The 23,959-nt window shown below is 39.1% G+C and overlaps 1 protein-coding gene across 1 annotated transcript in view; it reads right to left on the minus strand.

Moving 5' to 3' along the window:
• Positions 1 to 4,211: 4,211 nt before the first annotated feature.
• LOC124798899 (protein dead ringer-like) overlaps positions 4,212 to 23,959 on the minus strand; it is a 463,425-nt gene continuing 443,677 nt past the window's right edge. Inside the window, exons 7-8 of the mRNA XM_047262431.1 lie at positions 12,277 to 13,125; positions 4,212 to 4,606 (exon numbers count right to left, since the gene is read on the minus strand). Of these exons, the coding sequence (XP_047118387.1) occupies positions 4,500 to 4,606; positions 12,277 to 13,125 (956 nt within the window). The 3' untranslated portion in view covers positions 4,212 to 4,499. The remainder of the gene's footprint in view (positions 4,607 to 12,276; positions 13,126 to 23,959) is intronic.

Below are 23,959 nucleotides of genomic sequence, written 5' to 3' on the forward strand. Positions count from 1 at the left end.
CAATATATCAATGATTATACAACACAAGAAATTTTGTTAAAAGAGAATGTATTCCAAACTGAGTGATAACAATGAAATATCACCAAGTTCCCTGAGAAATGATGGTACTATATTGCCTGATTATAGTGTTGAGACTCACAAATTTTGCTGTAAAGTAAAGGTTCTTTCATAGTATTTTCCATTTTTAACATAAAACATTGAACTGAAGAGAGATTTACCACCTCATTCAGAGTAGCCACGTTACATGATTCTACATTTCTGTCTTTGATGCTTCATTCTTAAAAATAATTCGGTATAGGCATTAACAACAAATATTCATTAGCTTACCTGTAAGAGCACAGCTGTGCGCTAATTTTTTATTTATGAAGGCCATGGATATAGGTACAGCTTCTGCACAAGAGCTTGTGTCGTCAAAAAATTTAAGATATACTGATAACAGAAAGTAAAAAATACTTGGGAAGGGCAGATTATTTCCTTGATGAATAGTGCGACCACAAAATTCAGTATGCCACATCAACTTTATCATCAAATGTAATAGGAAGATATATAGTTCAACTCTTTTCTTAACAGCACTTTTACCACTCTAAGGACTTTTTTTTAAATCTAATAATATGTATAACATCAACTGGTGACAGTGGAGATAAAATATAATTGGCATAGAAAATAAAGCATAAAAATTAGTGGTTTTGTAGTGATAAACCAAAGAGAGGTACATATGCATTTATGATTTTTTGTTTTGTTTTACTGTAACCTAACACCCTTGTAGTAACTGTTGGATAACTTAAATTTGATATATCTTTTTGTAACAATAAAACATGAGTTTAATATTACTTTACCTTACTTCTCTTTTAGTGCACTGAATTAAATATTTATATACTCTAAACAATGTCAGGAGAACATGACACCTAAAAATGAATGTATCTGATTAATAGGCATAATTCCTCATTTGTCTGGATGCTGTTATGAGAGTATTTCTGACAGAAAAGAACAAGCTACTCATATTGTTAAAAAAACTTGAGATCTAAATGAAAACAGGATTCCATTTCCTATAAATTATGAGACACTGAATGAGAAGATATTCAAATAAGAATACATGTTATGGAATGAACTCTGGAACTAAATGTCTGGTAATATGGTAAACTTGACTTGAAAATGAACACCTATATTTTCAAGAATATTATGGTAATAAGAACCTGAGCTATTCTTGTCTTCATGAGATAATACCAAAGTGGAGAAATGAGTAACTTCAGGCTGTGTCCATTTGTGATGGGTAAATAATGATGAGCTCATCTGCAAAGTGCAAAGAGAGAAATGTAGGAGCAAAAGGTAAGGATAATAGAAATTTTGTAGCATTGCTATTTTGCATGATAAGAGGAAACAGCAGTCCTGAAAGAAACCGGAGGTATAATTTCAGATACAGTACACAAAATTACTAGTGGACAGTGCTAACAATAATGAAAACAGGGTGATGTCCTCTCAGAGCCAAATTAATTAGCGTAGCTTTTGGATATATAACATCGGTTGCTACAGAGAACCATTTAATCCTTTCAGGACACATGAGTTCATCACTGTGTATCAAATACACTAACATCGGAATAGGCATGTGTAAGTATTAAACCCAGAGATTTTTTTATCATCTCATCATTGGATTTTGAATATCATTATTTATTGTCACTGTTGCATAATTATCAATGCAGGAATGTGTACAATCACAGATTACATTAGTGGAGAAAAAAGTCATTTATGAAATAATTAATGAGACCTAACATAAGAATGTGGAATTGCCTTCCTTTCTGCCCTTCCTGTGTTGTGTAAACTCCATGAACAGATCTGAGTAAAGACAAGTACACCACAGTATTATGCTTTAGAGGCAGGTATTAAATCTATATGGTGGCATTATAACAAAATAAATAACATATTTTAATTGTGAAAAATGTAATTAGAAGAGAAGTAACATTATCCCCTCCAATATAAGTACCTTTCCCTAATTTTTTTTACCAGAGTCTCAAAGACTGCTATGTTTCAGTCTTCTACACAGAACACATCAACCATTTATTTATCTATTGGTACAAACATATGAAATTACACTTTTCATTTGGATGAAGTGTGTTGTTAACAATACCAGAAAAGAGTCAGAATTTAACAATTGGAGTAATGAGATTTAAGACACAGTTTAGTCCTTTCTCCTATTCTCACATGTAACATGACACAAAATGGAAAGAAGCAAAGAAAGGGGGGGGGGGGGGGGTAGAGAGAGGGAATACATAGAAAGATAATGGTACACATTCTTTACTTTTTCATTTTTTTGGAAATTTTTTATTTAATTATTGGAAATTTTTATTTAAATTTAAAAGTCAAGTAATCTAAATTACTCTGTTAAATTAAAAATGCCCTATATGTCTGACATCTGCTTTCACAACCAGTATTTCAGAGAAAATTTTATTGGGAATTATAACCAGTACAGAAAACTGTTAATGCTCAAACTTCACTGATCTCTTTTTCACTGCTGATCATTATGCTGTCAGGTGTGTAAGCAAATTGTAGATACATTGTTACATAAGACTTGGTTGTATGATCATTTTGGTTGGGTCACACCAGTGTAAAATGCACCAATGAGTGAACACAGACTTATTCCTCTAACAATGCAGTAATGAGGTATAGTAGCAAGAAATATTGATTATTGTAATTACAATACTAAAAACAGAGAGAGAATACCATGGTCTCAGAAACAGTTATCTCTAGTAAAAATATTTAATCTTAAAAAAATTTCATTGTGTTGCTGTTTATTTTCTTATGTGACCCATCTAATGAAAATGACAGTAAAATTCTGAAAACTTTTTACTTTTTATTGTGCTATATAATAAGTACATTTTACTGCTAAATGGTAATGTTTAACAGTTCAGTAACAGTTACACTGCTTATTATGTTAAGGGTATCTGTATTTTTTCTAAGAAACTATTTATAAACTCAGTTTAGGAGGGTTTAGAACACATGCTGAGAAAACATGTTGTCTCTGTTGGAGATAAGAGAAGCATCCACTTACCAGATGCTGAAGCAGGCAACTTACAAAAGAGAAACAAGATTTCAAATTCTGAACTTTGAAAATATTTAAAATGCAAAAAAGGGGCAAACAGGAAATAAACCAATAAAAAAGCTAACCTAAGATGTAAAATCATCTCTGGAAAGGGAAGCTGCTCCAAACATGGGATGAGTAATCTTCCACAGAAAGGAGTAATTTTTAAAGAAATGTTGACAACAGAGTAGCCTTAAATCAAGCCTCCCAAAGTCTAAATACTATGTGCAAAAGTTGGGATTCTTCCAAAGCTGGCAATGAAACAAAATGTTCATTATTAAAGGTGAGGTTTGAGATCATCCACAAAATGTAAGGAATCAGAAAGAAGGTAACAGAAAACTCATCTGCAGCTTTTGTCACTTCTGGTCCAGTGACTCTTGCCTCTCCACTTCTGTTTATTTCCTCTACCTATTTCTCTTTCCTGACCTACATTTTTTTCTCAATAACAGAAACAGTGTTCTTAAAGTCCAATGTTTGATGTTTAGTTTTTTCTTTCCATGTGTGTGTCACTCAGTTCTACTTTAACTAAGTCTTTTACAAATATCAAAAGATAATGCTGCTCCTTAAATCTCATACATTTTTATGCAATTACGATACAGTGTTTCCATTATACAAATTTTTTCTAAGTACTCTAAAGAGCTCTTATAGTTAGTGCCAAAATGGTGTCACTGTTTAGTTTTTTGGCTTGAGAGTGAGGACTATTGACGAGTATTAACAGCTCACTGTACTACTCCTAATTTCTTTAATGTACAACAGGGCATTATCAAACTTGCACTGAATACAGTCTTCCTAATGTTTTCATTTCACTGCTCCATTCAACATATGTTTATCTCCATTCAACATATGTTTATGAATTATGTGGGAGAAAACAGTCTTCAAAAATGGCAGCTCTGGAAACTGAAATCACATTCCACTGTGATCATGTCAGTTTATATTTATTGGTATTCACTATTGTAGATCAGAAGCAAAAGTTGAAGAATTTTACTTCTTCTAGAATAAAATAATTTCAAAAGACACAAAAGACTTAAATAAATACACACAATATTTTTTATCTTTACATATACATATATATATAAAAAATCCCTCACAGACTGAGAAATATTCGAAAAAGAACATTAAACTGAATACAAAAGGCAATTCTTAAGCATTACAATAATTTACTGTGAACCACTAAGTCCTCGTTTATGGTATTTTACAATCAACAACAATTTCATGGTAATATAGGCAACCATGAATAAATGTACAGTCACTTTTCCAGGCAACTATAACAGTAAAGTTTTTATAAGTGATTGAATATGCTCAAAACAACATGAACTTTGGTCTCAATAACTACAACACTGGTTTAAAAATGTTCTTGGACGCGAGATTCTTTCCACTTCTTCCACAATGTACCTTCACAAATTTCCAATCGCTGATGAGGATGGTCTCACGATGTGCGTGGAGTCCGAATAGCAAATAAGATGCCTTGGTATTTCATTCCATTGAGATCCATGCTTACAATAAGAGAATTGTCGTTCCCAAGAGGACCTTCTCCTGTAAAATAAAAGCTTTTTATTAAATTTTTAGAATAATATAAAAACACAATATGTCACAAGTGCAGTTAAAACAGATAATATTATGTAATAGATTACAGGAAAATGGAAATAATAAAATTCTGATATCAATAAAATTACCACAACCCTGACGTTAAAGTGACACAACAGCTTTAAAATATGCAGAAAATTATTTACTGGTCAGTTAGTTTGACTTTATAGTTGCAAGACCAGTCAGTAAGCACTTTTAAATGCACTGAGCTCTCACAATGAATTGTAATAATGGTATTTTGCCCACAATCAACAGCAGTTACTGAATGGGTGGTTAGGTAAATTCTTAAAATGTTGTAGACTGGTGGAAATACTGAGCAAGTCAGGAATATGAGAAAATTACATAAAAATATTTTATACCAAAAGCCTTAGCAGAGAGCCGCATTGTCCCTGAACATTTTTAATAGATACATGTCATCTGCCTTCAACAGCTTTTAGCCAAGCAATGAAAGAGGGTCACCCATGGCAACACTGTCAATCTGTTCAAAATATTCACTACAGAATGGGAAAAGGGGGGGGGGGGGGTCAATCTATGCTGCTGGATATTACAATACCTGTCAGCAGTTGTAGTGACCATCTACCAAATTCACATAATTGTGAACTTCATTATCCACTGAGACCATAATTGTTTGTAAAAACTTTTTTTTATCTTTGATGTGTTCCTACAGAGGAGATGAAAAAGGCTACAAGTGTTCATTCATGAAGTATCAGTGTTTCTCACTTTTTCAATGGAGAGGGATGGAAACTGGTCTCAATTGGCAGGATTAATGGTTCAGTTTGCCACATAGCTCTCAAATACCTTTGGACTATACAGTTTGTGCATGAAGTGAAAATGTGCTCAGTGGTTGCTTTAAGAATTAAGATGCAGTGAACCACTGAGCTGCATTTTGCTATCAAATGTTGCTCTAGTGTCAACAAATATGCTACGAAGGCTTTCCATTTGGTCCATGAGGTTTAGTAGGAGTCTGAGAGGTCATGGTTACAGTACAAATGAAGTGGTCCATACATCTTAAGCGGGTTGTCTGATCAGTTTATCAGTTAATGAATTCCTAGGGTTGTAGCCCACAGTCTGTTAGTAAACTCAGAAGGGTGCAGCATTCTTGATGGGAAAGTGTCCTTTCCTGGAAGAACCCTACAACTGCTCTACAGGGGCGCTAAAATCAGTTGCCCGTTACCTGTCTAGTGGTGAAGCGCAGCATGTGGTGATTTACAATGATCCTGTTCATGTGATTTTAGTTACAAGTGTTATTCAGTTTGTATATTTAGTAATATAATTATACGAATATAATAGGGAAACATTCCACACGGGAAAAATATATTTAAAAACAAAGACGATGTGACTTACCATACGAAAGCGCTGGCAGGTCGATAGAAACACAAACAGACACATACATACACACAAAATTCTAGCTTTTGCAACCAATGGTTGCTTCGTCAGGAAAGAGGGAAGGAGAGGGAAAGACGAAAGGATGTGGGTTTTAAGGGAGAGGGTAAGGAGTCATTCCAATCCCGGGAGTGGAAAGACTTACCTTAGGGGGAAAAAAGGACAGGTATACACTCGCGCACACACACACATATCCATTGGTGTCTGTGTATGTGCGGATGGCTATGTGTGTGTGTGTGTGTGTGTGTGTGTGTGTGTGTGTGTGTGTGTGTGTGTGTGTGTGTGTGCGCGCGCGCGCGCGCGAGTGTATACCTATCCTTTTTTCCCCCTAAGGTAAGTCTTTCCGCTGTCTGCTTGTGTCTGTGTGTGTGTGTGTGTGTGTGTGTGTGTGTGTGTGTGTGTGGGCGCGCGCGCGCGCGCGAATGTATACCTATCCTTTTTTCCCCCTAAGGTAAGTCTTTCCGCTGTCTGCTTGTGTGTGTGTGTGTGTGTGTGTGTGTGTGTGTGTGTGTGTGTGTGTGTGCGCGCGGCGCGCGAGTGTATACCCGTCCTTTTTTCCCCCTAAGGTAAGTCTTTCCGCTCCCGGGATTGGAATGACTCCTTACCCTCTCCCTTAAAACCCACATCCTTTTGTCTTTCCCTCTCCTTCCCTCTTTCCTGATGAGGCAACAGTTTGTTGCGAAAGCTTGAATTTTGTGTGTATGTTTGTGTTTGTTTGTGTGTCTATCGACCTGCCAGCGCTTTCGTTTGGTAAGTCACATCATCTTTGTTTTTAGATATAGTAATATAATTAGTTATTCATAAGAGGTGGAAAAGCATACTTTACTGCAAGAACATGTGCATAATACAGATATGAAATATTTGTGAAGTATCAAGTGTTTAGACATTTTTAAAGTGATTACAGCTTGTGCTAAGGAGATGACAAAAAAAGAACAGGTGGCTAACATAACCAGTTCCTATCAGAGGACTGCAGTTTATACGAAGTCATCCTTTATGAACTTCCAGAATGCTGGAGTAGCTGTGGGTTGGCAACTTCTGTTAATCAGTACAATGAAAAACCAGTCCAAAGCTTCAATTTTTACTCTTTTTATTCACTTGGTGACTGGTTTTGAACAAGACCCATTTTCAAATCATTGTAACATAGTCAAAAATAGTATTTCCAAAGATGTGAAAACCATGTCAAAAATGTGCAATGAACAGTTACAGTGCACACAGATAACTTATCTTGTTTTACTCATAGCAGACTTACCTAAACAAATATTTAAAATATCTAAAACTTTGATGCATTTTATACTGCTCTGATTAATTTTTTACACAAAATAAGTAATTGACAATACTACATTTCTAACAGCTAATACTAAACTAAATATACAATTTGGGTAACACTGTACAGATACTTTTGAGATCTATTTAGCGTGCCACTACAAATTCCCTGTTACTTTTTGAACACTCCTCATATAGTAAGAATTGTTGTGTTTCAATGCAGTCCATCAAAGAAACCTCCGCCTCTTATCAGAAACACAATGTAAGAATAATTCTACAGAAGTATTGCACTATCTGAAGATATGCATCAGTTTAGGAGAACATAGAAGATGTACACACATTTAGATAAACACTCATTCTGTTCTATGTTTGAACTAGATATGTGAGTCATGACTTATGACTTCAGTTCCTACATTAATGTAATTAACATTATGATGCTGCGTTTTGGAATCAGGCAATTGTCTTCTGTGTTTCATAGTGTGTTAACCAATTTATCAAAAAATAAACACTACCCAGACATACTATGTCACACTGTGTGCCACTGATTTAAGGTGTGCACCACAGAGGGACCAGTACAGTATTGTGAAACACTCTGCTGAACCACCTTTTGATGTAGTTGGATATGCAAAGTGGGGACCCGGCTGCTAGTCTTCGATATACTGACAGACTATATACAGACTGGTAAAAGGTCATATGCATAATATTTTGGAGAATGTAAACTCACTGTGCATACATCTTTAATAGATTTCTTTTTATGACTTAAGAGCTTATGATTATCTGACAGACCTTGTATTTCTTGGTAATCAAGGTGCTTTATATTGAAACAGACCATAAAAATCTGTACACAAACAGCCAATGAAGGAAGTTACAGAACAAGATTACTACTGAGAAGATCACTTCTCATCTGCCTGTGGTTAAGTATATGTTCGAAGGTGAGACACTCTTTGAAACTTGAAGAAGAATGGATTCAGTAGTGACAAGTATGTCACGAGTTCCAAAAATATGCAGATGCTGGCTAAAATTCACTATAAAATTGTTTATTCATCCTTTAGAAAAATTTGTTTATATATCTATAGCTTTAACAGGAAAGTTTTAAATATGTATGATATTTGTGTGGTATTATTATTACACTGACTGCATCTTCAACTGTTGCCTCTCAGGCAGCAGTATCATGATGCCATTTTTCAACAGGAAAATGCTTGTGCGCATAAGCATGAGTGTCTATTAACTGCCTGTATGATAGTGTGGTACTCCTGTGGCCAGCAAGATCCATAGATCCATTCCCGATAAAATGTGTGGAACCAGCTCGGATATCAACTCCATCCTGGTGTCAGTATCCAGGATATCAAGGACTAGTTAGCACAGTTGTAGGCCTGCTTGCCTCCAGAGAGAATACAACAGTTTTATGACATACTTCTGTACCGAACCGGGCCAGAGGAGGTCCAATGCCATACTGGTAAGTATGCTCATACCACTAACTCTTTCATAAATTTGATTCAATTTTGTAATCACTGAACTAACATCCCACAACCTCTCAACCTATGAAGTTTCATTTTATTTCCTACTATACTTCTGGGTGGTCTTCTTTTTTTGTCTGGCAGTGTATTTTAAACTGATGTTCAACGGCATAAACCAGATTTCTAAGGGGCAGGCAAAAGAAAACAAGACAGATGGAAAGAAGTAAGTAAACTTTCTTTTATTTCAAAAGTTGCAGTTAATACATTTATCCTACTGTGAGACAAGACAATCAATACCTTCACTGAAAAATGTTTGCAGTTGCATTGGAGACCATGATTTTATCCAGGTGAGCATCTCTTCATCCCAAGCAAATTGAAGGCCATGAATGTCTGACTTCAGGGCTCCAGAAATATGGACATCGCATGGAGGGAGATCAGGACTGTATGGATGACTTTCCAGAATGTAATTAATGCATAGTGGTACATGGACACTTTTCAAATATTGAAGCATGCCATCAAGTCCAAACATCCAGGAACATTGCAAGATAGTGCCAACACACATGTTGTCAAAGTTGTTTTGACTAAGCTGCAGAAGTTCTGCAGGGCAGCTCTTACACGTCCTCCCTGCAATCCCAATCTCTCCCATGCTTTTTCCACATTTTTGTAGCCCTGAAAAAGATATTCATTGCCATCAATTTGCTTCAGACAAAAACGTGCTGGCCTGGGTACAATTGTGATTTTATAGACAGTCGCCAGCTATTTTCCGTGAGGGCATTGACCATCTTGTCCCACAGAGGGATAAACATATTAATAGGTACGTTGATTTCTTTTTAAATAATAAACAGTTTACTTACCTTTTCCCATCTGCCTTGTTTTAATTTGACTGCCCCTTATAAATGCAATGTAGCTAATAACCTACCTAAGTACCAGTACAACCACCTGATACATAAAAAACAATTTGGATAATGGTAGATACCTAGCCTCTGACAAGGCATGCCTTTGGCATCAGTGAAATTTTGTCTCTTCTACTAATGAGCACATATTGGTTTAAAAGACGAAAAAATTCTCTGAGGATACCATTTCATTTGACAATTGCAAGGGCCTGAATAATTTTTATGAATTATCTCTGGAAACTTGAAGAGCATCAAGAGATTGTGTTTCACATCAAGATGTGTGTTCAGATGTGTTATAACTAATTTTAATTTCTCGTGGTCGGAGTTCAGAGTCATGTAGAATTACTTGCCATTGACTGTAGAAATGATTTATTTCAGTATTGCAGTTTTGGCCTTTGTGGCATTTTCAAGTGGTACTGCAAAATATTAAGCTTCAGCTTGTGTCAAGACATTAAAATCCTCCAACATTTTTAATGATGACATGTGTACATGTTGGAGGATTTTGATGTCTGACGTATGCTGAAGCAAAATCTTTTGCAGTACCACTGGGAAATGGCCCAAAGGGAAAAATTGCAATAGTAAAATAAGTAATTTCTACAGTCAATGCTGAATATGAGGTCCTGAAAAAAAAAAAAGCGTACTTTGACATATTGGTTTATGATGAAACAGTATATACAACAGTGCACAAATGTTTTTGTTTGACCAGAGGTCTACCACTTGACTGCTCCAGAAATTGTAGCATTTGACACTAGACCTGACAAAAGGGAGGGGGGGGGGGGAGGAGGGAAGGAAAAGGGCTGGAGAGGTTTAGCTAAAGGTTAGAGTTCAGAAAAGTCACCCAGAACCTTGGGTCAGGGGAGACTTACCAGATGGGACTGCACCAGATGAGATTCGAAAACCTGAGTACTTAAAGGCGGAAGACAGGGTAATATGAAAGACAGGAAGTACTGCTAAAAGATCATGCATGAGTTAATAAGAGTGAACAGCTAAGTGCACTGTATGTAACAGAGGTGGGAGGGGGACGTTGAAAAATACACAGGTTAGAAAATGAAAGATGTAGAAGACTAAAATGGAGTGAAGAAAGGAGTAGTTACTGTGAAGAAATGCTGGGACAGAAGAAATTAATGTAAATGAAGGACAGGTGGGTGGTAAGAATGAAAGACATGTTGTAGCACTAGTTCCCACCTGAGAAGTTCTGAGAAACTGGCACATGGGGGATTGTTAGTACGATGATATGTTAATATGGTGTTACAATTAATTATGATATGTTAATTGTAGGTGAAATAAAATTGGGAGAAGTAATAGTGACTGGACCATTCAACACGAATATACTTTATTTTGTGAAACTACTACTTCCCAAATTTTAACATTTAATTATTTAGCAATTTTGTATTATGCACATTTTAACATGAACCATTGCTTATAACTATAGTTTCCTCTTGTGAGGAGATGTATGGGATGCAAACATTTTACTTAAAAAATTTTTTAATACTGAATACTCTATATGTTGGCCCAGTATATGAAGCTGAAGGAGTAACAGCATATACATAATATGTCAACATTTGAGAAGTAGTCCCAATTAGGGTGGGTGAAAAAGGGGAATTATGTGAATTTCAATAGGGCAATGTTGTATTAGCTCAGTTATTTTGTCAGATAAATTTTATAGATTTTAAAATGGCCAAGTCTACTATTAACAATATTACTGTGATGTCAAAACATAAGGGAAGCACTGGTTCCAGTCACTGCTCTGGGAGACCTTAGAAATTAACTGACATTCTTAAATACTGAAGAAGACTTCTGTTGCAACTGTAATAGAAGATTTGGTTACAGTATTTGTCACGAGTATAATAAATTTCTATGACTGAGCTGCTGCTCTGAAGTCACTGATCAGAAGAACAAGCACGCTAAGCTGTACAGAACACTGCTTAAAATACTGTCATTAGTCACTGGAGTAGTGGAAGGAGATTTTATGGATTAGAAGCATATCACTTTTATAGAACGGTTAAAGTTGGCAGATGTCTGGTGAACAGTATTTAATTGATTGTATGGTAACATTGCTAAAAATGGTATTGGTCTGGGATTGTTTTTCCTGGTTTGAGCTTGGACTATTAGTCACAGTCACTGCCAAAATTGCAGGTGTATATGAAAACATTTCATTTCAAGGACTATTATGTTTCATAAACTGTGGCAAAAGTTTGGAATTACAGCTTTTTGGTGTCCACATGACAACTTGCATGTCCACAGGACAATAATATTACAGCATGATTACACATATATCAATACTACAGCATGATTACACATATATCAATATTACAGCATGATTACACATATATCAGGTGTGTTTCTAGATTCATCTTCTGAAAGTATTAGCCTCAATCCCATAACATATCTTTTGGGATGAACTACAGTACAGATTGCAAGCCACATGGCTGTCATAATTGGAATGGGCACCAAAGAATGACTCTAGACTTTTGAGCATGTAGTGAGATTACCAGTTTTGTTATTGCTATTTTGAATCAACCTAAAGTGTACCACTGACACGAAGATAAAATATCATTTATTCAAAAACTAAAGCTGCACCTTTGCAGCTGCAGACAGAAATTGTGACATATGCTTGTCTTACCTCTACTTGTTATAGAGATGTGAGTACATGCAGATTGGTGTAGTGTTCTCGTTGGCCCCTCTTCATCAGACACAGCATTCCCCAGGCCAGGTGCTGATGCACCTGTCATTGTGGGATTAGAAACAGCAGTAGAAGTGGAAGGAACAGCACTGGCAGCTTCAGTAGTGGACACGGGGTTTCCAGATGTGGATGCTGCAGGTGGAGTGGTGCTGGCTGTGACCTGCCGCTTGGCTGGTGGTGGCGACATGTGGTCCTCAGACTCCCGCTTGACTATTAACTCCCGCTTGACTACTACCTGCTGCAGGGCAGGCTGCTGATGCGGTGTCAGCTCACGCTCTCTTTCTCGTTGCCGCACCTGGTCACGTACTTCCAGATTGAGTGCCTCCTGTTGAGGTTCGGGAGCAGAACCAGCAGCTGCTGCGACGACAGCTGCCGCTGCTGCTGCCGCTGCCAGTGGTGTTGTAGGAGGGTACAGTGCTGGCCAGAGGGGCAATCGCGGCAGTTCCTCTGGAGTATGCTGCCGTGGGGGAGATCCGGAGAGTGGGGAGCCTGTCTGCTGTTGTGTCTGTGGCTGTGGTGGTGGTGCAAGCTGTTGGTGTTGCAGTATATGCTGCTGCTGCTGTTGTTGCTGTGGATGTTGTCGTGGGGATGAGTGGTGGTGATGGTGGTGGTGCGGTGCAGCAGCTGGTACTGTCCCTGGTGCTCGTCCTACAGCAACACCCAGTGGAACAGCAAGGCTTCCAGGCAGAGTGGGAGGTGTGCCAGAGGTTGTGCGGAGCTCCCTGTTCAGCATCCGCAAATACTCTGCAAGGCGTGCTTCGTATTCGGGTCCTAGATGCGATAGAGACCCTGCAATGTCAGAATTAAATAATTAACTATAAGGTACTGCAGAAGAATACTATTACTTACTTGATATACAACCCAATGGAGACTTCAAGTACCTCCTTAGCAGCTATCAACTCAATTAATCTACATGTATATAAAAGGCAATTTCCTGATGTGACTTACTCATCATTGCCCAGCCCAAATTGCTGAAGATAGAAATTGGAGATGGTGCTGATCTTTTACTGTAGACATCATTTAAGAAGGGATTTCTCAAAATTCCACCCCTAAGGGAAGCGAAATAAGTGATGAAAGGTTTTTTGAAAATATGTCACTATTAAGGCAGTTTTGAAGCTAGAATTACGAAAATTGGTATTTGGTTTCTCAGTCAGAAGTAAAGAAATACATGCTTTAGCATTTTTGGAAATATAACCCCTGAGGGGATGAAATAGTGGGTGAAAGTTTTTTTAAGTAATTCATGAGTAACGAACCACTAAATTATTTTTAAAACTACATCTACGAAAACTGATATTTGCCTTCTCGGTTGGACATAAAAAAGTATATGTTTCAGTGTTTTTGGAAATTCAATCCCTAGAGCATTAAATGTTCATTCTAATCAGCTTTGCGGTTGGAAATAAAAAGTTCTACTCCAATTTTTTTTTTTTTTTTTTTTTAAATTCAATCTCTATGGATGTGAAATACAAGGGTGAATGTTTCTGTGGAAATATTTCATTATGAAACCTTTTTGAAACTAAATTTATAAAAATTTATGTTTGGCTTCTCGGTTACAAATAAAAAAATGCATTTCACTGTTTTTGGAAATTCAGTTCCTAACGAGGTGAAATTTTTTATAAATATTTCATTGTCAAGGTATTTTTAAAGCTAAATCTTTGAAAATTGGTGTTTGGCTTCATAGTCAGAATTGAAAAAATTCGTTTCACTGTTTTTGGAAATTCAACCCCCTAAGGGGATAAAATAGGTGAAGAAAATTTCTAAGAATATATCACGTTGCATAAAAAAATTTTGCAGGAAAATCCATGAAAATTGGTGTTTCACTTCTTGGTTAGATAATATAAAGAAATGTGTGTTGCGGGATGAAAGTTTCTATGGAAATATCTCCACAAGAAAGCAAAAGGCATGATTAACAAAAACCTTGGACTCCAGCAATCAGAATAACTTTTTGGTCAGAAGTATATCCTGAAAAGATCATGCTCCTATGGTCTTCTGTAATTAGAGTGGAAATTTTGCAAGGTGTTGCAATTTGTGAACAACATAAAAATTTGATTAAAAAAATCCTGTATAGATTTCACACACTATGCAAGCAATGTAGTGGGAGCTAAGATAGTGTAATATGAATATGTTATTTAAACAGTATTTGTGGTCTTGATAATCCAGTAATTCAGACTGGCTATCATCAGTTAGGGTATCACAGCCTTGAACTCATTTTGGTGTCCACACACGAGTGATATCCTACATAAGTTAAAGCAGCAGCAGCTTGCAAGTCCCATTTTCACCTTTACGCCCTTCACCATGATACTGCAGCACTAAATGCCATAAAAATCTTATTGTACATTTAATTACTCTTCATTGTTGTTTGCTTCATCCTTGTGAAGGGGACCTTTTAATTATAAATTACTGTTATGCTGTTCTTATTACAGCAATGTCAAAATCATGCAATGCTTCACAAATTGCATGTCCATGTCATTCTCATATCATACTGTACAAAAAATATAAATGCATGTTTCTATTCACGAGATTCTTGCACATGAAAAGTGATTTGTAATACAGGTGAACTATTGCAAGACTTGTTGGTGTGATGAATTGTGGTAATAATACTTCATGCCATTTATTTCTAGATTTAGAAGACACAAAGTCTTGATTAGCTGCAACTTGATGACGAAGGGTTGTGTATTTCTTATGTTATTTCAGTTAAAAAATGAGTACTATTAGCAAGATAGCAATTTGAGGAGTGGCCAGACACTTAGTATGCAGGGATGTTAATCCTAAGTTGAAAGAAGGCTGTCTTTGTAAGGTTTTATTAATAGTGTTTCACAGGAGGAGCTAGTGAGAGTTGCTATGGCCTTGTATAACCTATTTGTGCACAGCTGTAGCTAAACTTTTGGAGAGAGAAAACAAGATAAGGTGTGAGAGGAAACCTGGTGCGTGGAATGCACACATTGAACACTGCTTCCAATTGCTGATGATCCTAGCAGACTCTCTGGGTGCAGCACTTACCCTAATTGGTAATGCAAAGACTGCACAATCAGCAGTAGTTGCCCATCTTGTGCTGTGGTCCACTTGTGAATCAGTACATACTATTACTACCATCCAGAATGAGAATAATCCCATCAGCATGTTCCTTGGACCACTGGTACCCCCACTGGAAGGTAAATTACACATTACTGCCAATGTGTTGGACAAGACTGTTTTGTTGCATGTCTGTGTTTTACAGTGCACTATGCAATGCCCTTCAGACATGCATGCATGTATGTATGAAGGAACTGCATAGTACACCGTAAAACACAGACACTGCAAAATATTATTATATTGTAAGACAGGCCGCTGTGAGAGTCACACCAACTGTGTGAGCGCAGGACCTGGACACGAGGTGACATATGGAGTTTCAGGTCATGCTAGGATAACCGAAGTTAAGGCGACCGTTTGTGTAAAGCGAAAAATCTGGGTTCCAATCCCGGTCCGGCAAGAATTTTCGTATCACTAACAAATTGTTCAGCTGAAGTCTAGTCCATTTGCAATTGCGAACGCATTTCTCCTTCAGATCCACACAGGCCCTACTGTCTTCCGTCTTTCTGTGTATGTACACTAGTACAGATGTTCGTTTTTCATTTTCTTCTTGTATATAATCATTCCATACATTGCATCTTGATAAATACATTGGAGCAGAACCTTCACACTGGTTTTATTGCAAACTCTGAATTACAAAGCCACGACAAAATCTGTTCGCAATGCGTCACTGTCTCCGAAGCCCTAACACAATTAATAAGCTGCTACTTTCATTAACTTTACGGTTTTTAGGACCTATCCCGCGCCATGTGCACAGCAATTGACTGCTAACTCGCTTGTCTTTCGTGCAAGTGAATTGCGTGCCCCCTGACCCCTTCACATGAAAGGACTGCTTTGTAAAAGTTAATTCGATTATGAGCTTGCGCTGTGCTATCTGTAGAACAGACGATACTACGAATATCGTAGCTTAATTAGAAGTCCGAAAAGAAAAAGAGAACAGGTCGACCAAACGTTTAATACTGTAGAAATCGGTCCTCCTAACGTTAAATATTTTTGTGCCGCAGGTCTTGTTAAGGTCATTAATCCATTGACTAATATTTTTCCCTATAGTCGACCCTATATTTGCTGTTTACATTTATGAAAATCGGCATATTTAGTCTTACACTCTTTTCTCAAAATTATATAATTTATTTTTTTGAGAAGAATTTTTTATATATCCATCCGTACTATTTACTGAAGTAATGAGAAGTGAAGAGTGAAGACAATACTGTTTCAGAAGTAGTAGTTGGTTGGTATACCCAAAAAAAATACACGTATGTGCAACGCTATTACACATTTCTCACTCATATCGTGTATCACTTTCCTTCTTCCTTGCTTTGCACACTACACAATTTCTGAAGGGCGTTTTCGGTTTTGGGGGAGATAAACCTAAAAAAAACCTGTAAACGATTGCTTATAAATCGCAAAATATCGAAAGAAATCGAGCGTATTATACACAAGTAAATAGATCGAATTCTCAGCTTCGCAATGATATATAACACGTCATTCCATCTATTAACAGAGAAGAAGAAACACTAAGAAGAAGCTTTTTCAGTAACACTTGACAATGAACTTTCAGTTCCAAATTCGACAGGTTACTCTATAACTGTAATTAATCATCTGAAGATGGGCAGTTGACCCGAATCCGGTCATGTGGAAGTAAAGGGAAGTGATACTGACACTGAATTTGAACACTTTTTATAAGAAATGGTCTCGTTAACTCCATGCAGACTAATATATCTAGTCTTGATTAAAAGAATAGGTTTAGTGTCGAAGCTGTTGAAGAGATATTTTAACTAAAGCTCAATTACACAGTACTTCATGTGTTGATTTTTGTAGTATTTGTTACGATGTAAAGTCAAGCGCCGGCACGCCAGCCAGGAACGAGAGAGCAGAGAGAGCTGTGAGAAGACGTCAGCCAGTCGCACGCTGACCGACCCCTCTCCAGGACGACAACGCGACAGCAAAGGCCTCTATGCGAAGAAGACATTAGCGCCGCGCTAACTGGTCGCGGCCCAATTCTACAGAAGTCTCAGGACTAGCGCCTGAATGGAAGCATCAACTGTATTACTTCACTTGTATTAGGAATTGTATATACTGAAGAATCTTATTTGTTTTGCATGTCGCCCTTTGCTTTAACTCTCAAAGTTAAGTATTGTCAGTTACTTTTCGTAATAAAGCTCATCAATACGAATTGTTTAATTGTTTGTCTAGAGATCCGAGACACCCCACAATTTGACGACGACTAGGCAGGGTTTAACAGTATTTTGTTTGAAAATATCAAACTCCTGAATGACATACATTTCCTGCAAAATCTAACAAAAAAAGATTTTTCAGAAACTACCCTCGGTAAAACTTCAAGGCCAATTGAATCGTCATTAATTTTGGGGTATTTTAATCCTCGAACAGTAATTTCTATTACGCTTGTTTTCATTCTCCGCTGCCTGAACAAGTTGATGCTTTCGACTTTGACGTTTGCAAACATGAGTCCTAGTTTGATAGGCTGGGTGTGGTAGCGACGAGCGGGCGTGATGGCAACGGCTGGAGGCACACCCTATGCGTCAGAGGCACCTGTTCCATTAACGACGTAGCACACTCATTGAAATCTCCGTCTTGTGATGTAAATTGGGTGCGGCCTGTAGGTTTCGAAACGTAAAGGGACGCTTCTTTGGAGGGAACGTCATGAATAATAATGATTAATTTGTCAATAAAGGCGCACACTCCGGCTTGTGACTGGTGTCAACCGAATGGAGCACTAAACTTTGTTTAGAGGGCCTGTCAGTGTGAGGTAATTAAACGATGACATATATTACGCCTATGTATATCTTTCACCGCCCATTGTGATAACATGCGCTCGCACAAAACCTATTCTCAAAGATATATGGACGAAAAACTTGTCCGGCGACGCCTTGTAATGGGGCAGTTTGTTACGGGCGGAGGTGCGCTATTGCTCCAGTGCAGTTCACAAGCGAAGTCATCTTTAATTCCAAAGGAGGCACCTGCGCCCCAACGGCCATTTAATCAGACAAGCGTCAGCCAGGGCTCTGTCATCTTTATATTCTGTCTCTTGTTCATTTGTGTTGTGCAGGTAACGTAGGTGTAACGGCCCAAGTACAGTAAATTCTGAAGTGACACGACCTTTATTAACTTACTATAAGCATATCAAAAATAGAGCTGCCGTATTTTAGCACATAATTTATCTACGCAGGCGACGATTTTTTCGCTAGCTTATTGCTAATGATTTTGCCTGGAGTACTGCTTTGCGCTGAGGCTTTCTTGTTTAAATTTAGAGCAGCGATGCTTTTGTAGCATGCCAAGGTGTTTTGAGAAATGACACTGCAGTCCAGTCTACTTGTAATACAAGATGCAACTAAAACATTCGATTAACATCTTAAAACATAGAAATCAGTGTGGGACGTCCAATGAACGTATACGTTAGGAAAGAGCTGCGAAAGTTGGCGTTAAAGTGCTATGGCAGCAGAAGAACCGACGCGAGTGTCTTTGCGAACACCACGAAATCACTTGCAGCGCCTCTCCTGGGCTCATGATTATATCGGTTTGACCATAGACGACTGGAAAACCCTGGCTTGGTCAGGTGAATCCTGATTTCAGTTGACAAGAGCTGATGGTAGGGTTCGAGTGTGCAGACTCCACAAAGCCACATACCCAAGCTGTGAGCAAGGCACTGTGCAAGCTGGTGGTGGCTCCATAACGGTGTGGGCTGTGTTTACATGGAATGGACTGTGTCCTCTGGTCCAACTCAACAGGTCATTGACTGGAAATGCTTATTATCGGCTACCTGCAGACCATTTGCAGCCATTCATTTTCCCAGACAACGATGCGCAATGTCACCGGTCCACAACTGATCCCGATTGGTTTGAAGAACATTCTCGACAATTCGAGAAAATGATTTGGCCTCCCCGATCGTCCGACATGAATCCCATCAGACATTTATGGGATACAATGGAAATGACAGTCGTGAACAAAATCCTGCACCGGGAGCACTTTTGCAGTTATGGATATCTAAAGAGGCAGCACAGCTCAAAATTTCTTCTTAGGACTTCCAACGATTTGTTCAGTCTATGCCAGCCAGGTCGAGCTGCTACATTACGCCGGGCAAAAGGGGAGGTATCCCATGACTTTCTATGTTTTAAGATGCTAATCGATTATTTTGGTTGCATCTTGTATTGCAAGTAGACTGGACTGCAGTGTCATTTCTCAAAACACCTTGGCATGCTACAAAAGCATCGCTGCTCTAAATTCAAACAACAAAGCTTCAGTGCAAAGCAATATTCCAGGGGTTATTTCACGCAGTGTTGCTTGTCTGTTAGCACTGAAAACTCCATGCAAACGCCGCTGCTCTCGGTCGTTATGTGACGGCCGTCAGCCACTACGCTGTCCGTGGAGAGAGTAAATGCCTGAAATCTGGTATTCTAAGTACAGTCCTGACACTGTGGATCTTGGAATAATGAATTCCCTAACGATTTCCGAAACGGAATGTCCCATGCACACATCGCATTCAGAATCTGTTAATTCCCGTCGCGCGGCCATGGTCACGTCGCAAACCTTTACACGTAAATCACCTGAGTACAAATGATAGCTCCGTCACTGCACTGCCCTTTTATACCTTGTGTACGCGATGCTACCGCCATATCTATAAGTGCATATCGTTATCCCATGACTTCTGTCACCTCAGTGGCCGCGCGGTGTTGCCGCGCGATCTACGCTGTCTTGTCCTTCTATTAATGTCATGAAATGTGTCCACAAACTGCGAATACCATACCGCCATAGCTATAAAATTTACTGGAAACAAATGAAATTTCAGCCGGACCACGACTCCAACCCGGATTTCCAGCTTTACGAGAGCAGCCGCCTTAACCTTTTTAGCTATCCGAACACGCTTCACAGACAGACCCCAAACTTCCAGACGTGCAATGTGTGCTTCCTATCGTAGCGCTCGCACAAATGTTTGGTTCCCGCACTGGGAGAGACTTATTTAGTTTTCTCATGATGTTGCCTTAGCTTTGGCATGAAATACATTAGTGCAGTGGCCGTATAGTTTGATGCAATGTTCCTTCATAGATGCATGTATGTCCGAAGGAACAGACCGTACCTGTCACAAATTTTCTTTTGTTTCCAGTGGGATCCACATCAGATGGGATTGACGAAGGAATCGAGAAAGTTCAGAGAAGGGATGCTCATTTTGTATTATTGCGGAATAGGGGAGAGATTGCAACGGATATGATACGCGAAATTGGGGTGGCAATCATTAAAGCAAAGGCATTTTCCTTCGCGGCAGGATTTTCCCAATAAATTTCGATCATCAACTTTCTTCTCCGATTGCAAAAATATTTTGTTGGCGCCTACCTGCACAGGGAGAAATGATCATCATGAAATGAAACAAGAGAAATGAGAGCCACGAAAAGATTTAAGTGCTCGTTTATCCAGAGCACCGTCCGAGAATGCAACGGTACAGAAATGTTACGAATTAAGACCCAAAGGAATTACCTAACAGCAGGCATAGATTTAAATCTATAGGGAGAGTTGAAAATTTGTGCTGGATGGCATTTGAACCCGGGTCTCCTCCTTACTAGCAGATGTGCTGACAACTTTACCATCCGGACACAGAGGACATCGCAACTGCATGGACTATCCTACCATGGGTCCCGTCAGTCCTGCTCAACTTATCCACGCTCTACTGATGTAGCGCCTCTTGCCCATTATCCTCATTACTCGTGGCATTTGCCTATTCCTGCAAGAGTACGAGTGTGGTGCGCGTTCGCACTGGAGTGATGAATTAATCGTCCTCGCCTTAAATTATACGAAGTGTCTGTTCTTTCGGACATACCCGAATTTTATAGCTGTGGTGGTACCGTATTCGCAGTTCGCGAATACATTTCATGATTCAATAGGGCTATAAATCTTCAGCAGTGTCTCTTTGCATGGAGCTTTACAGACACTGATCTAATGTATTTCAAACTAAAGCCCAAACGAGAAAATTTAATAAGTCTTTACACGTGCGGGAAACACAGAACTGTGCGAGCACTTTGGGAAGCAGACTCTGGGACGTATGTTAGTTTGGTCTGTCCGTGAAGCGTGCTCGGATAGCCGAAACAGTTCAGGCGACCGCTCGCGTAAAGCGGGAAATCCGGGTTCGAATCTCGGTCCGGCTCAGATGTTCACTTGTTTCCAGTAAAATGGACCTCATTAATGATTAGGAAGATAGTTCCTTTCAGTAGGTCCATCTGTAGTAAAGCACAGTAGTGTAGGAAAAACTTTTGTGTAGACGATCTCTGTCCTTAAACGTAACGTCTGCTACTGTCAGCTTGGGCGAAAATCTCAGAGTGCTATCTTGGAATAGAGAATGTAGGGAGACTGACGGCAAACGCCACTTTTAACCTTAAGACAATCAAGTGTGTGCCGTGCCCTTCAGCTTATCAACAGGTCTCCGCTTCAGTACCCATGCCTTGACTCACATCCGTAGAGATTAAAATTAAACACCTCAAGTCTGCGATTACGCTAACACAATATCCTGAAGAGCGATACCCATTCGCGACAGGCATCAAACTACAGTTTTATCCCTGGAAAATAATTTTATTGCACCGTTTACAGAAAAACGAAAGCAAAAGGAGGTCGCGTGGGACAGGCAGTCGAGAGAGAAACGGGCGCGAAGCCCAGAGTCGGGAGATGGGTGACGCATGCTGCCTCCCCCCCTGCTGTACCTGTCTCTCGTCCGTCGGCAAGTCGTTAGCGTCTCCGCAGGACAGGTGGACAATACACACACACACACACACACACACACACACGTACGCAAAATCCTTTCGATATTTATAATGTGTTGCAAAACTGGCCCTCAAGACTGGCATAACGAGTCATCACCTTGCGCACAGAATAACCCTTAACAATGGACGGAGAGAAATTTGTCACTCACAGATAAGATCAGGCTCATCTCTCTCTCTGCTGCCATCAACAGATCATTTGGAACGATAAGCTGTTAAAAGAAATTTAGCCTATTCGCTGTGGAATTGGAGTATGCGACATTGTTGACAGCGATACAGCCGTCGATGGAGCTATTAAGAGGTCTATAATTGTTAATCGTGATTGCCTGATCTGGCACTGGTATGCGCGTTCTCCCTTCTGTCTCCTCGTCGCCAGCAACCTATATGAAGGGAGTTCAAAAAGTAAGTTACGCATTACTATGCCAAGTACCTTTTATTGAATGCTGCACTACACTTCAAAGTGACACAGATATAAGACACTATTTTTCAGTATACTCATCAAGTCTCTGTAAATAACGGTCGGAACATTCAAATCCTCGACGACACAAATCCGATACCTGATCACGGAGACATTCGAGAACTGCTGTTGAACGTCATCGTCATTGGAAGCCTCTTTCCCCTGCGGTTGTTGTGAATCAGTTCCTCCATTGCCTCGACATTGTTGTCTGTGGTCGATAGGCTTCCTCCCCGATCAGTGCCACTAACGTCTGTGAACCCTTGGTCAAATAGTTGGCACGTTGTGCTTTGTCCCTATACCGCCAGAATTTCACGGCGAACCTGTGGGAACTATACACGTTTTGGCCACAAGAATCGTACACTCCCCCATACTTTAACTTTCGGGTATGTTTCCAGTTGTTGCGAGGTTTCACTCGCGCACTGAGATGCTCTGATGTACGTACCGAAGCAGAACTGTGTCTGCAGGAAGCCTGGAGTAGGTACTCTCTTCTGACGATGTGTCAATAATTATTGCACACTGGTCTTAGCGTGGGACGACATTTCGAACTTACTTTCTGCAGTCTGGACTTTCTATAATTTTCCGAAAGTCGAAAGGTAGAGGCGAAAGACTGCATACCTGTATTACAGGCTTCTTATTCCGAGCACTTCGTTCTTGGTCTTCCATTCTTATTTTCCCTCTTGATATCAACCTGACTGGTTTGATGTGGCCCGCCACAATTTTTCTCTTTTCTGTCAGTCTCTTTATCTCGGAATAGCACTTTAGCATCTGCGTTCTACGTCTTCAGTTGTTTGCTGGATATATTCCAGTCTCGATCTCAGTTTTTACCTTGATGTCTTAACATGTTTCATATCATGTTTCCTTCATGTCAGTGTTTTCCATACATTACTTTCTTCGCCGATTCTGCGAAGAACCTCGTCCTACTCCCGTTATATCACGGTCTGCTGCTGTAGATATTACCCTACATTCGTTTGACCGGAAATCCTCATCTTTGATCCATTTCACTTCACTGATCACCTCTATATCTAGATTGGGCCGTTTTATTTCCCTCTTCAGATTTTCTAGCTGCCCTATCATGTTTCAACTTCTGGCAGTCCACTCTCCACACCGTAGAATGTTACCCTTACATTGGTTATGTAACCTTATCCTCATGGCAACCTTCTCCTTGGCAGTACCCTCCAGGAGGTGTGAATGGAGGACTAACCCAGAATTTTCGGCACTGGAGTGACGATCCTAACACTTGTCCAACTATGGACAACGTGTTCTGTGGATACACGTTGCGTGTCTTTCCTGTAGTGGTTTCCATTATGTTCTGCACAGTCATGCCGCTGATCATTGTCAATTC

This window comes from Schistocerca piceifrons, chromosome 5, assembly GCF_021461385.2.
Source record: "Schistocerca piceifrons isolate TAMUIC-IGC-003096 chromosome 5, iqSchPice1.1, whole genome shotgun sequence".
In the NCBI taxonomy this organism is placed as follows: Eukaryota; Metazoa; Arthropoda; class Insecta; order Orthoptera; family Acrididae; genus Schistocerca; species Schistocerca piceifrons.